We start from the raw sequence: 13,593 nt of genomic DNA on the forward strand, positions 1-13,593 counted from the left end.
GTTCTTTAGTCCACGTCTATACCTCGGCTTACCTTTTGCTGTTTTCGTGTGGGTACTAAGACGTTAGTTTGATGCGCGTCCTCACCAGTAGTTGTCGCTGTTGCAGCAGCTGCCTCTTTGTACTCGGATCCAATTACAGAGATCTCCACTGTCCTCTGATCAAAGATGGTCGATCTGAATATCTTCACTGTTTCCAATCTCTGATACCCATGTTGCCTTGTGGATGTCCTTATGGAGGAAATTAATTGTTCCTGTTATCACAATCCCTTCAGCTTTCATAACTCGCACAGCTCTTCTCCGGTTATATTCTGTGTCCCTAACCCCGTGCACTCCCATTGTCCCTCTCGTACCCGCTGTTGGTCCACTTTCCAACTTTAGCATTGAGGTCCCCCCATGGATGAGACAATGTCGTTCTTGTTACAATCCTCCAATTTTTCCTGTTCTGCTGGTAATGTCTTTCCTCCTCTTCTTCTTCTCAGTTGTGAGGGCGTACCTTGATACCAGATTTCCCCCCCCCCCCCCAACCCTTGTTCCTGTATCTCGGTAGAATCTTGTGGCTGTTATTATCCCTGGTTAAGGTGGGTCCATTCCATGAGTGACTTTTCTGTTGCTGTCTTATCAGGATGGCACACCACCCTCAATGCACGTTTTCATCCCCAACTATAAAGCAAGCTGTCCCGTATCCATCTCAATTTCCGTGCCAGGCTTCCTGTCCATCTGCCCTCGCTTGATCCCAAGTACGTCCAATTGGTACCTTCCTATCTCTCTCTCGCCTCGCGATCTGTTCGGCTGCTCCTCCTCTATACATAGTTCCCACATTCCATGTCCGATTGTGAAAATGTTTTGGGTGTCCTAGAGATCTCGTCGTGGCGGCTGGGCTTCCTAAGGCTTTGGACCCAGTCCTGTCATAACGCCGATGTCGGCGATCCGCCCGCTTCCCCCTGGTCGGCTTGCAATATGATGTCCCTTGTTTCTTTAACTTTTGTTTTCCGGGAGTAGTTGTAGCCTTCTCCCAACCCCAGCTTGGAGGGCCATTGGTTTTCTGTCATGGGTGTCCTTCCCTTAGAAACTTGCGTTGGTCCACGACCCATACGGTGAAACCCCCCCATCCGCCACCTGGGGGGGACGCGCCTCATCCGTGCAGTCCCCCAGCGCGAGGCTGCTGCTAACTTAGTGTTCTAAAATGTACATTAATGCACACGTCGAGAAGAGGGAGATTAGCTACGTTAGCCACATATTTATTTAAAAAAATTCACATTTTGTACAAAGGAATTTCAGCATTCTCAATATTCTTGATTTTTTTTTTTACTATTCCAATATATTTTGCCTTTGTATTGTTCCGCACAGCCCTATGCCAACACGCCACAATCACGCAAGTGCAACAGTCACAAGACATGGCGAGCCGCTATTATCCTTTACAGTCCAACAGCAAGAAGGCCGTCCGCCGTCTGTCTTGTGGCTTTATTCCCCTAACCTCTCGCCAACCACGAAAAGCCCCTCCAAGATCATGCTACTCATGCCCTCTCTCCTTGTCTCTTCTTAGTTTCCTCTGTCAATGTCCTCTTTGCCTCTGCCATGCCCTGCTCTCGGGTTCTTGCCTTATACTGGCGTTGCTCACTGGCTCTTCAAAAGTGTCTCATAAAAAACTTGTTTTTGGTGGAACATTTGCAACCCTTTGCAAAGATAACGCCACATACAATAATCAAGGAGTTAACTATTCACATTGGTCTGCCTTGCCAGACTGTTGAGTAAAGGCTTTGATTTTGAAACGGCGACACACAGAATAGCAGAACTGTGAGATGTCGTACTTTGTAAATTTTTTTAAATATAAAACAGGGTAACACTTTTCCTGTGAAGCCTGTCCTCAAAATGCACTAGAAACACAGTTACAGCGTTATAATCTGCCTTTACTGCTCTATAAGTCAATTCTAAGCACTCACAGGCTACAGAGTATTTTTTCCCAACTATTCGCGCATGTGCGACCTGCTAATTTCTGACGTTTTTTCAAGTATTATTTCATGTTGAAAAAGGGAGAAGTGATCCTGGCCAGAGTTGGCCAGTGTTTGAGAGGGGGAGGGTCTGTGAGTGATTGGTTAACCGCGTGGGTAATTCATCTCCACAAAAAACCACTAAACCTTGAAATTCCTTTAACGTCTCCCTTGCTTTTTTTTTTTTTTTTTTTTTTTTTTTTTTTTTGCTATTTTGTTATTGCCCCTCTTCATTCTAACCCCAACCGGCCCGTCAGACACCCGCCTACCAAGAGCCTGGTCGACCGAGGTTCTGCCTAAAATGAAGTTTTTCCCTCGCCACTGTCCACTGTTTGCCTTGCTTCTGGAGGAAACTAGAACGTTTTGTCCTTGTAAATTCCGGAGTGTGGTCTATCTGTACAGTGTCCTTGAATAATTCTTGGTTATGAATGATACTATAATAAAATTGAATTGAATTGAATTGAACTTGTGTGTCTCGCTTTCTTAGCTCACACCCGTGAGCCTATACCGTGTTCCGTTAAAATCATGATGGTGCAGTCCGTCATATATACCACGAGTGTGATCTGTGCCAAAGATAATGCTGCGCGAAATTTAGCTGATAAGGAGTTAGCTTGAGGCCTAACGTAGCCCTCCTCTCTTCTAGTTCTGGGGAAAATGGATACAGCATAGTATCGACTCCTATTTTAAATTGCAAAACTAACACCTCACCGGGCCACTTTATTGGTACCCCATGCTAGTAACGGGTTTGGACCCCCTGTTGCCTTCAGAACTGCCGTCAATTCTTCGTGGCATAGATGTCAACCAGGTGCTGGAGCATTCCTCGTGAGTTTTGGTCACATTTGCATTTGATGGCATCACAACAGTTGCCCGCAGATTTGTCGGCTGCACATCATGTGCTAATCCCCGTTCCCCTACTCCCAAAGATGCTCTATTGTATTGAGATCTGGTTATGTGGAGGCCATTTGAGTACGCCACCTCCTTGTCTGTTCAAGAACCCCGAGTCTGGTGATGATTGTCCAGCTTTCTTGACATGGCGCATTATCCTGCTGAAAGTATCCATCGAATTGGGTACATTATTGGTCATAACGGGATGGACATGGCAGCAACAATACTCAGTAGGCTGTGGCGTTGCCGATGCTCAATTGGTACCACGGGCCCACATAGTGCAAGCACATATCCCCACCCCCATGACACCAACCACCAACCACCAGCCTGAACGTTCTACAAGGCAGGATGGATCCATCTTTCCTGTTTTGTAGACGCAAATTCCTGACCCTACCATCGACTAGTCGCAGCAGAAATCGAGACTCATCATCCAGGCAACGTTTTTTTCCAATCTTCTATTGTCCATTTCTATGAGCTTGTTTTCAATTGTAGTCTCAGTTTTCCTGTTTCTTAGCTTGAAAGGAGTGGCACCCGATGTGGCCTTCTGCTGCTCGTATCCTCTCTGCCTCAACGTTCGAACTTACTGTGGCTTTCAGAATGCTCTTCTGCCCACCTTTGTTGTAACGGTGGTGTATTTTGAGTCACTGTTGCCCTTCTATAGCTCGGAACCATCTGGCCGATTCTCCTCTGAACCTCGTCATCACAAGGCATTTCCGCCCACATAACTGCCGCTCCTGGATGTTTTTTCTTTTTCGGGACCTTCTCTGTAACCCTAAGATTTTGTGCCGTGAAAATCCCAGTAGATTAGCAGTTTTCTGAAATGACTCAGACCAGCCCTTCTGGCACCACCACTCATGCCACGTTGAAGTCACTCAAAGCACCGTGTCTTCTTCCCCATACTGATGCCTTCGGTTTGAACTGCAGGAGATTCTCTTGACCATGTCTACATGCCTAAATGCACTGAGTTGCCAGCCAATTGAATTGGGCTTCTTAGAAATTAAAGTGTTAACTAGCAGTTGACAGGTGTAACCCTAAAAAGGGGGCCCGGTTGAGTTGTAATATCGATCCACAGGAGCCAAGTATGGATCTTTCATATTTACTAATACTGTATGTGTTGTCAGTTTTGTGTCCCCTGCTTACAATCCCAATTTTGCGGCAACAATTGACGTGAGATGACAACCGAGAATGTGTTCTTTTTAGATTAAACAGATGTTGACAAGCTTCCCTTCGGTACGTTCATTGAATTGGGGAAAAATTAGAAGTTGGGAAAAAAGCTAAACTTCCAATATCTCGCAGAACCGTTTAAACTCGAATGTAATATCGTGTTGTGGCATAAGTATCGGTGATGATATCTGATCGGGAGTCGTCTGGTGATCCCCCCCCCCCCCCTCCTCTCTTTCCCCTCACTGTTTTCCGTCTCCACCCGGATGCCTGCCCTTAGCGCTTGCGGAGCTTTTTGATCGACCTCCAGCCAGTGTTGTATTTGGTCCAGTCACAAAATCACCAATTCTATTCAATTTTAAATTTATAGATCACTTCATAGCACGAGTTATCTCGTACACTATACCCGATAGAGTAGTCCCCAACAGTTCAGTGTTTCCTACGAGCAATCCAACCGTGTCAACCACATTTTTACTTATGTTTTCTTGGCCTCGGATTCACAAGGACAGATTTTCTCCTGGATACAACCTATTGCCCAATGCATTTATGGATTTATTTGCTTTTTTACAGCAATGCTATGTCCGCGTCCGACATTTGCTCATGCCTTGGCAGCGCTGCCCCCTCACTTCGGGTTGAGGGAGTTTAGAAACATGACCGCAATTGAGGCGGCGAGGCTTCTTGAAGACAAACACTATAGGCCGTAAATAAGATATACTATTTACGTCTTGAAAACAAATATGCTTGTGTGTTGGTCTGCGCCCCAATGGGATGTAGTAGTTAGTTAGAAACTCCACTTTCCATGAAGTTTGAACTCCTTAGATTATGTTTTTCTATTTTGGGTGTAAACATAAAAAAGAAAGGAGTGAGGGATGCCGGATGAGGCAGATACAGTAATAATACTTTGGTTTGACAGTTCTGATACATTGGTAAAGCACCCATTCATTTAAAATGGACTGTGAGCTACATAACCGCACATTGTAAGTTTTTTTTTTTCAGTAACAAAATGTGAAAATTGCGTGTGCAGGTTGCATTGTTTTCAGGTGTGCGTCCCACATTCTTTCTGCCTGTGCCTTTTACATTTTTTTTATTTAGGGGCTACAGAGATCCTAGTTTAAAAGAAAAATGTTAGTCCCTGGAGCCCTGACTCCTAAATAATCATAATGCTTTATAACTGAAACTCATTATTACACATTAGAAGCCTTTTTATATGACTGAAGGTCAAGTGTGATTATACTCTAGCCCCTTGACACTTTTGTCTATGAGCTGCATAATAGTAATCACAGCCTTATGTGGTTTTGCTTAATTATTTATATATCTTCTTCTATATATCTTATAATCTTATTAGATCACTTTATATACACACATTTCTTTTCCTTTATTGGATATTTTTGTTAGTTTTTTTCTTTGCCTGAACTCTAAGTTGTGTTCCATTAACTCTTTCCTCTTTCTGTCACTTCTTGTCTGATTTGTTCTTGAACAGAAAACTTTCAAATCAAATCAACACATTTAAAAAATAAAAAAAATAAAAAAAACTTTTAAATAATTGATTGTAAGTGGTTGAGTTGATTATGAAACTTTCATGATTCGAGCACCGCTTGTTCTAGAGGAAAATGTCATCTATCTAAGAATCAGATTTTTCCCCCCTTCCCTTAATCCACATGCCTAATGATTATATCTGCATTATAGGCGTGTACAATTATAAGCAGCAGCCATAAGTGAATCTACGGCTTGTAAAAAAGAATCATGGAACACTACAAGGTCAAATATCCTTATATATATATAGATATATATATATGGATATATCATATATATATATAATAGACTTGGCCTTTATGTTCGACTTTGTACTCTAGCACATGAAAAAAACAAGTTGAATTTAATCTAATCTAATACTTAGATTGGCTCATCACTTGCTGGACCTACCATATTCTTATCATGATTATAGTGTACTATAGTTCCTTATAATTTTTATTTATCATTTTATAATTCATAATTATCATGCTATAATACATTATATTTGATTACATTACTCTATGTTTATATTTAAATCTTTGCAGAAGAACAAATCTCTGGTGTGGTTTAGGCAAACCTTTTAACAACGCTGTTAGAAGTCAAATAACTGAGGTTTGACTGAGGTGCATATGACATGAATCTACTGTATATATTGTCTAATGTCCTGTCTGTTTGTATTCCACTTATGAGTAACTCTCCCGCCTGCAACTTCACTCAGTCCTCAGTAATCCCATTTCATTCCTGTGCTGAAATGGGAGCCTGGACCCGGGACCCACAGGAGTCCACTACCATGTCAGCGTTTGGCACATTCGGTGGTTCCCCTGGAGTTAGTTTTTGTCCTGGTGTAGCGACGCTGTATACCTACCGCGCCCCGGGGATCTCTGTTACCGCTACGTCCGTTGCAAGCCTTTTTGTATGCGGGCAGTTTTGGGTTTTAACAGAAAAACGACCGTTATGTCAAGTCACAGAGAAGTGACCACGTTTTATCAGTCTTATACTAAGTTTTAAGCAGTCTTACTAAGTTTTAGCAGTCTTTCTACTTTTTAGCAGTCTTACTACGTTTAGCCAGTCTTCTATTTTTTTAGCCGTCCTTACTAAGTTTTAGCGTCTTACTAATTTTCGCATCTTACTAAGTGTTTAGCAGTCTACTACGTTTTAGCAGTCTTACTAGTTTTAGTAGTCCTTACTAAGTTTTTACCAGTCTTACTAAGTTTTTAAAGTCTTTCTAGCCATCTAGTGCTCCAGCAGTTTAATGCTTATGTTTAATGTCGAACCATCATACAACTAAAAAGTGGATTGGATATCGGCCCTAGGTCACAGATCGCATTCATTTTCTGTTCTCCTCCGTTTATTTACAACCCTTTAAGCATGCGCTTCATCATAGAGTAATTTTTAATGCAAAGGCCTTCTCAATGAACTGCAAGTGTTATATAAAGCATTACTAAGCCATACTCAAACAAAACCTTTAAAACCAGACTGTGTCTTTGACCCTCATAAAGTCTGCTTTTTCCTGGTCCCCTGAAGGGGCACTTCCTGGGGAGCCAGTTGGCTGGCTGCGAGCCATGTCCAGCACCCCCCTGGTCTGCAACCTGACCGAGGCCTTCTCTACCCAAATCATCCTACATACCCAGGTTAAGCAGTGCGGGCGCACAGGCTCAGAGCCGTCACCACCAGACACTGCCATCCAAAGACAGGTAAGTGGAACTTTTATTCACTATCAAGTTTATTAAAAGGGACACAACAGAGATAGTGGTCTTCTTCTCTCTTCCTGCCAACCCCACCATTTGTTTCTCTCCATTGATCTTCTGTTTTGCAGAAAAGCTTCTTCACTTCATTTTGTGTTTCTTTTCATGTCCTTTTCTTGTGTCCCTTAGTTGTGGCTAGGGGATCGACCTATAACTGTGTTTTTCAAGGCCGATAATCGTTTTTAAGCATTATATTTTTACCTTAACCTATGTGTTTTGGCGGATATGTCGTTTACTTTTAAACGGAAAGTCAGAAAAGTTTTTCAACAAACATTTACGATTCAAAATCAAGGTTGGGACTGTTACAACCCAAACCCAAAACTTGTTTAAATGTTTAAATAAGCTTTCAATCATATCCCACATTAAAAGAGATCGATATTGTTTGTGGGGGGGACTTAAGTCAGACTCCGTTGGAAGGTGAAACCAAAGCAGAGGGACAGACACAGAGCTGTAGCCTTGCCAAATTAGTGCACTGTTTAAATCAACTTTATATCGGTTATCAGGACAAATAAACGCCGCTACATATAATCTCAAACTATGCCCGATAATCGTTCCTATCCTTAGGGACTCCCAGGAATATTAAAAGCTGGAGACCAAGACTCCCAATCAGCTTTTTTGGCACGGAGCCCATCCGATTTTTAAAATATTAAATATCTTGCCGATCCCAAGTCCCATCTGCAAAAAAAGTAACCAAGTATAATTGCACTTATTTATTGTCAGCTTCATAATTTAAAGGACCTCACAATAAAAGCAACTTGCTACTTAATGAGTTAGACTTCCTTTCCATGTCGACTCCGGTCGTTGCGTCTTTGCCATGGGCATTATATAAACCAGCAACAAGCCCTGCTTTTATTTGAAAAAACATTTACAAGTTCATCTTTGCAGAGTACGGGACTCTGTAGCAGACTCAATCAATGGTTTATCCTAATGGTCACTAGATACACTTTACAGCGCAGGAAGAATCAATGTATTGCAATTTATAGTAATATATACGGCTTTACTCCCTGAACTTATTTACTTAACTGGAACTCCTGTTGAAAATGTTTTGCTTAGGACTTCTATTGAAGCTATTTCTTGCATCAATACTTGGCATAAACCTTTTCTGTACCTGCCGCATGAGCAAGAAATTGCACATAAAGTCTGTAATACTAATTTCAATGCAAGCTTTTTATCGTGTTTTCCTCTCTCCTTATTTCCTATTCCTTTTCTCTATCTCACCTATTGGTAACCCGAACGCGTGGATGGAAATTGGACGTTGTTAGTAGCTAAATTATTGATTTGTCCCTGTGTCCGTGTCTCCAGCTCACATGATGTGCCGCTCTGACTGTGACACCTTGTGGACAAGACTTGTGTGTGGACCTTCAGCCTCCCATGGGCACCTTAGGGACATCATAATTCTCTGCGGTCAAACCAGGATCAAGAGCAACAATGTTGACCGAGCTGAGTGCTGTACATTACTCCATACAGAGTCATAATACTTTAGGCGCTTTCACACTATCGGTGCTATTCGGGGGTGAAGTTGAACATAAGAACGTTACATGCACACCATATTCCAGCTTTAAAGGCATTCTTTGGACATGTAACAGCGCATACAGAACATGCGTCTCAAGGAGGGGCTGTGGTCGACAAGTCCTCCCTGCTGTAAACCTTTGGCAAATGCATTTTGCACGCTTGCTGTAAACAAGAATATTAGTGTAATATATCCTTTCAATGCACCATGGTAAACAGCGTAGTCAGAATTCAGTCTTTTCGGAATAAGGTAGAAAAAAAACAGAATATTCTGTTCATGTCAACGTAGTCCTTGTTGCTTTTCATCTAAATCGCAAATCTCGTTCAAGCCTTGTTCCAGCCATTTTTTCCATATCGTTTTTTTTAATGACTTGATTCTCATTACTCTTACAACCCGCCTACTACTTTCGTCTGTGAGTTTACAAAAATATCAATGGCCTGTATTTACAACAGTGGAGCTCAAAATTTGGGCCACCCCAGGTAAAAAAAATGGGTTTTTTGGGTTATTAATAGGCTAAGAAGCCAAGAAAAGATGAAAATCTCCGAGGCATCAAATGACAGATTAGATCTTTGTCTCATATGTCAAAAAGTAGATTTTATTTCCTCATTTACAGACTTTCAAAATAACCGAACACAAAATAAAAATGGCGTCCGCAAAAGTTTGGGCCCCCCTGCAGAGTTAATTACCTTGTACTGCCTCCCCCCCTTTTGCAAGTATCACAGCTTGGCAACGCTCTTGGATTGTAGCCGCAAGAGTCTTTCATTTTCTTCTTGGAGGTATTCTTGCCCATTCTTCCGTCCAAAGTCTTCCGTTCCTTTGGAGTTATTGGCGTCCTTTCACGGCACTGCTCTTTAGGTCAATCCATAGATTCTCACTTCCATGTTGAGGTCAGAGAGTTGTGAAGGCCATGTGCAAACCTTCAGTTTCACGCCTCTTTGATGTAATCCACCGTGGATCTGAGGTGTGTTTTAGGATCATTAGCCATTTTTAGAAGCCATCCTCTCTTTACTTCAGCTTTTTCACAGATGGCATCACGTTAGCGTCCAAATGAATCTGAACTTTACTGATCCATTTTTCTTTCTATTCGTGAAATGTTTCCCTTTGCACTGGGCTGCAATACATCCCAATAGCATGATTGATCCCCCCCATGCTTTAACAGCTGGACAGATGTTTCTTGCATTCAATTTCTGGCCCTTTCTCCTTCGGCCAAAAGGTTCTATTTTTAACCTCATCGGCCCACAGACTTTGTTCCCACAATGCAATCAGGCTTGTCTATATTGTTATTTGCAAACTTCAAATGCTGATTTTTGTGTTGAGGACTAGAAGCCGGTTTTTTTCTTCTGACGAACTCTCCATGCAGACCATGTTTGTACTAGTATCTCTTTAGGTATAATGGTGTAGCCCAACTCCCGTGTCTCCTGGTCTTTCTCTGTATGTATCGGGCAGTCTAACAGGGTGTCCCTGGACCTTGCTTTTTCCCTCCCAATTCCGTGCAGCGGTTCTGCTGAAATTGTTTTTGTGGCTTCCTATCTTTAACTTCCACGTTTTCCTGATGACGACCATTTCTAATTACATTCCGAACAGAGGATAATTGGTATCTATCTGCAAACGCTTTGCTTCTTCTTCTAGCCGTCTCTCCTATTATTGCGCGTCCACTATTTTCATTTCAGGTTTCAACTGCTTAAAGAAGCCATGGTGCTGATTTTGGGTGGGTCAGATTGAGTCCTGGGCATTTAACCTTAAGACTGACTATCACCTGGCTTTCCAGACGATGTAATTGAGAACACTCCTGACGTTTGTCAGGTCTCGAGCTTTCCAAGGGGGGGATGCATGCCATAAACTCTGCATGGTGCCCAAACTTTTGTAGGGACGCCATTTTTGTGTTCTGTTATTTTTGTAAAGTGTGAATGATGGAAATAAAACTAAATTTTTTTGATAATTATACGAATGTTTAATCGTCCTTTGATGCCATTTTGGATATTTTTTTCCATCTTTTCTTGGCTTCTTTATGCACATTAATACACTATTTTTTACTTGGGGTGCCCAAACTTTCGAGCCCCATGTAGAGCTTTTTTATAGTCTCAAAAAACTACTCAAAGCACTTTTATATAATACAGGAACCATTCACCATTCACACACCTGTGACCAAGCGACGCGGCCCGAGTCCACCTGCTCATCAGATAACACACTCCACACCACATTTACACTCCGCTGCGCAGCAATCGGGCACTCGGGATTCATGTCATGCCCAAGGACACTTCAACATGGAACGCGCAGGCACATGGATCAACTACCAACCTCCAATTGCATGCGCTAGCCCTTCCTCTGAGTCACAGCTGCCCTATTTCATAGTGACTTTATTTCCCTCAATTGCTATTTTCTGTCCTCCTTATACACGTAGACCCAACACGAAGTTGACCAAAAACGAGCATTACGTACCTGTGATATCCAACCTTGTCACAATTTTGACTTGATTTAAGGATGATAACTTTCAGATCCCATAGCGTGCTGATCACACATTGCTGTCGTCTGTTTTGGGGACTCTGGCTTCAGATCATCCTCTCTGCGTGTCTGCTGTATTTGCACTAGACTGTGATAGCCTAGGTTTTTAGAAATGTTCGTCCAGCGCTGATCTGCTCTCTCTTCTCTTTATGAAGCTCTGTTGTTTCCAAAAAAAATCTATATTTGGTACGCAATTTGTTTTGTTTTTTTTTTTTTTTTTTTTTTTTTTTTTTTTTTTTTTTTTTTGTTTTTTTTTTTTTTTTTGTTTTTGTCCATGATTCCATGATGGTGCACAAACTATCAAACTATTTTTCCCAAATGTGCAGGCCTAAAATCACACTAGCCCTTTGTGAAAGCACCCAAACCCTTTGACCACACGTCACGCAATTTCCCAGACGGTCCTCTTTATGTTACAGAATTTTGCAGACACCTTCCCTGCTCTCAGAAATAATAGAGCAACACCAAACTTTAATAACGTCTTGTGTTTTCCGACTCTGCTTTGTGTTTTTGAATATTTGGGAAAGAGGCACTAAACCATCACCTGACAACATGTTGCTCAAAAACAACATTATGGATCGAAAGTTTCATCCCTTGTAAATTCATCTAGAGTCCGTAAATTGTGTGCAAGTTCACGTTCCTTGTTTCCCTTCCTGTATTTGGTCGAATCGGAATATGAAACCTAACTCACTAGGAAATGTTTTACTGAGGTAATAAATCAGTACAAAGTGACGTATTTCCCCTAGAAATTAAATTCCACTTATTTCTGACAGACAGGTCCTTATTACTATAAAATTACTGTATAAAAACCTACCAAGACCAAAAGTTGTCATGCATTGATTCATAAGATCAGTGTATTAAAACATACATACATTACATCTGCTTCCAAAGTAAGAAGTGTACCTAGTGTCACTCTCTGGGGGTTAGTTAAAAACCTTATTATTTATTTTTGAATCACTCTTTTTTATTTGGTTCTTGTTTGCCATTCTTTTAAATGATTCTATCGAGCACAAGCGATAGATACCAGACCTGGAACCATATAACACAACCATTTGGCAAATTGGGCCAGGAGCTAAACCTTAAGCCGTCATCTCTGTCAAGCCGTATCACATGACTTCCCATTACGTGCTATGTAAAGCGCTTTGAGTAGTCCTACGACTAGAAAAGACCACACCCTCATTCATGGTTCATTTAACACAATTACCACCATCTTGTTTTCCTCCACAGTGAGCAATATTTTCAGACCCAGATTGTCATCGGATAGATAGCAAGGGCATCTTAGTCTTATTATACAGGCTACGTTACACAACTTTGAATCTGACTTCTTTTTGGAACCATGTGTCGCCCCCCGTGCTGGAAGTTAGAGTGCAGGTTTTTAACGCACAATGAAAAGAAAAAAGGGAATTCTATGTTAGATTTCACTTTTTTTTCAGGCCCAGAAGTTGCCCACTTGACCATACCCCAGCATTGTCAAACATAGCTTCCTGTGTTTAATCTATTGTGGCAAATGCTATGTTTGTTAGCTGTTTTGTTTTTCTCTTCGTGATCATAATGTTCTCTTGTGTGCAGGTACCCAAGTCTTTGAGACGAGTGCCCGTGGAATCGGTCCTCTGGCGAGAGTACTGTGTCCTCAGTGTGCTTCTCCAGACCTAATGTGCCCAGGCTGTCCACTACGCCAGCCTGTGTGTGCTCCACCCCTGGCCACGTCACCGCAGGTACAGGTCCCGTGTTGTTGTGCATGTTTCTCCTACTGTTTGTTTTTCAAATGCTACTTATAGTCTAAGTAGCCGCCCATAGAGCCCCATTGTGACCCGGAATGTTGAGTACACCAAAGTTTATTATTGCAGAAATGTGAAGGAGGGTCCCCCAGCAACGAAACTGCTGGTTGCTATTTACATATGTTAGCCTTTGCATAATTAGCATATTAGCTTAATCGTCCATTTGAACCAATATTTTTGCACTGTACGGCCATTTCTACTATGTGAATGTTTTGAGGTTTTACAGGATGCTGATTGTCTTTCTGGCATTTTCAGAGTTTCAAGAGCTAATTTTAGTACGATTGTGATTTATTTTGGAAGTTCCAATTCCTTTCAGGCAATATATAGTTATTTTTATGGTACAACACTCTTACATTTCAGAATCATGAGTGTTTTTGTGTAATTTGATCATTGTTTTCAGGTGTGTTAAGATGAATCCCCTCCTGACACTTTTGAATATCCAATGCTTTTGGATAAATGATGAATCTGTTAATTAGCAAAATGTCACAATTAGCCGAATCGGCCAATGGACAATA

The 13,593-nt window shown here is 41.6% G+C and overlaps 1 protein-coding gene across 1 annotated transcript in view; it reads left to right on the forward strand.

Moving 5' to 3' along the window:
• Positions 1-13,593, forward strand: part of LOC116698442 (uncharacterized) — a 29,820-nt gene that overhangs the window by 13,547 nt on the left and 2,680 nt on the right. Inside the window, 4 exon segments of the mRNA XM_032530381.1 lie at positions 480-489; positions 623-737; positions 7,071-7,240; positions 12,870-12,933. Coding sequence (XP_032386272.1) covers positions 480-489; positions 623-737; positions 7,071-7,240; positions 12,870-12,933 — 359 coding nt within the window.

Source organism: Etheostoma spectabile, chromosome 11 (genome assembly GCF_008692095.1).
Source record: "Etheostoma spectabile isolate EspeVRDwgs_2016 chromosome 11, UIUC_Espe_1.0, whole genome shotgun sequence".
Classification (NCBI taxonomy): domain Eukaryota; kingdom Metazoa; phylum Chordata; class Actinopteri; order Perciformes; family Percidae; genus Etheostoma; species Etheostoma spectabile.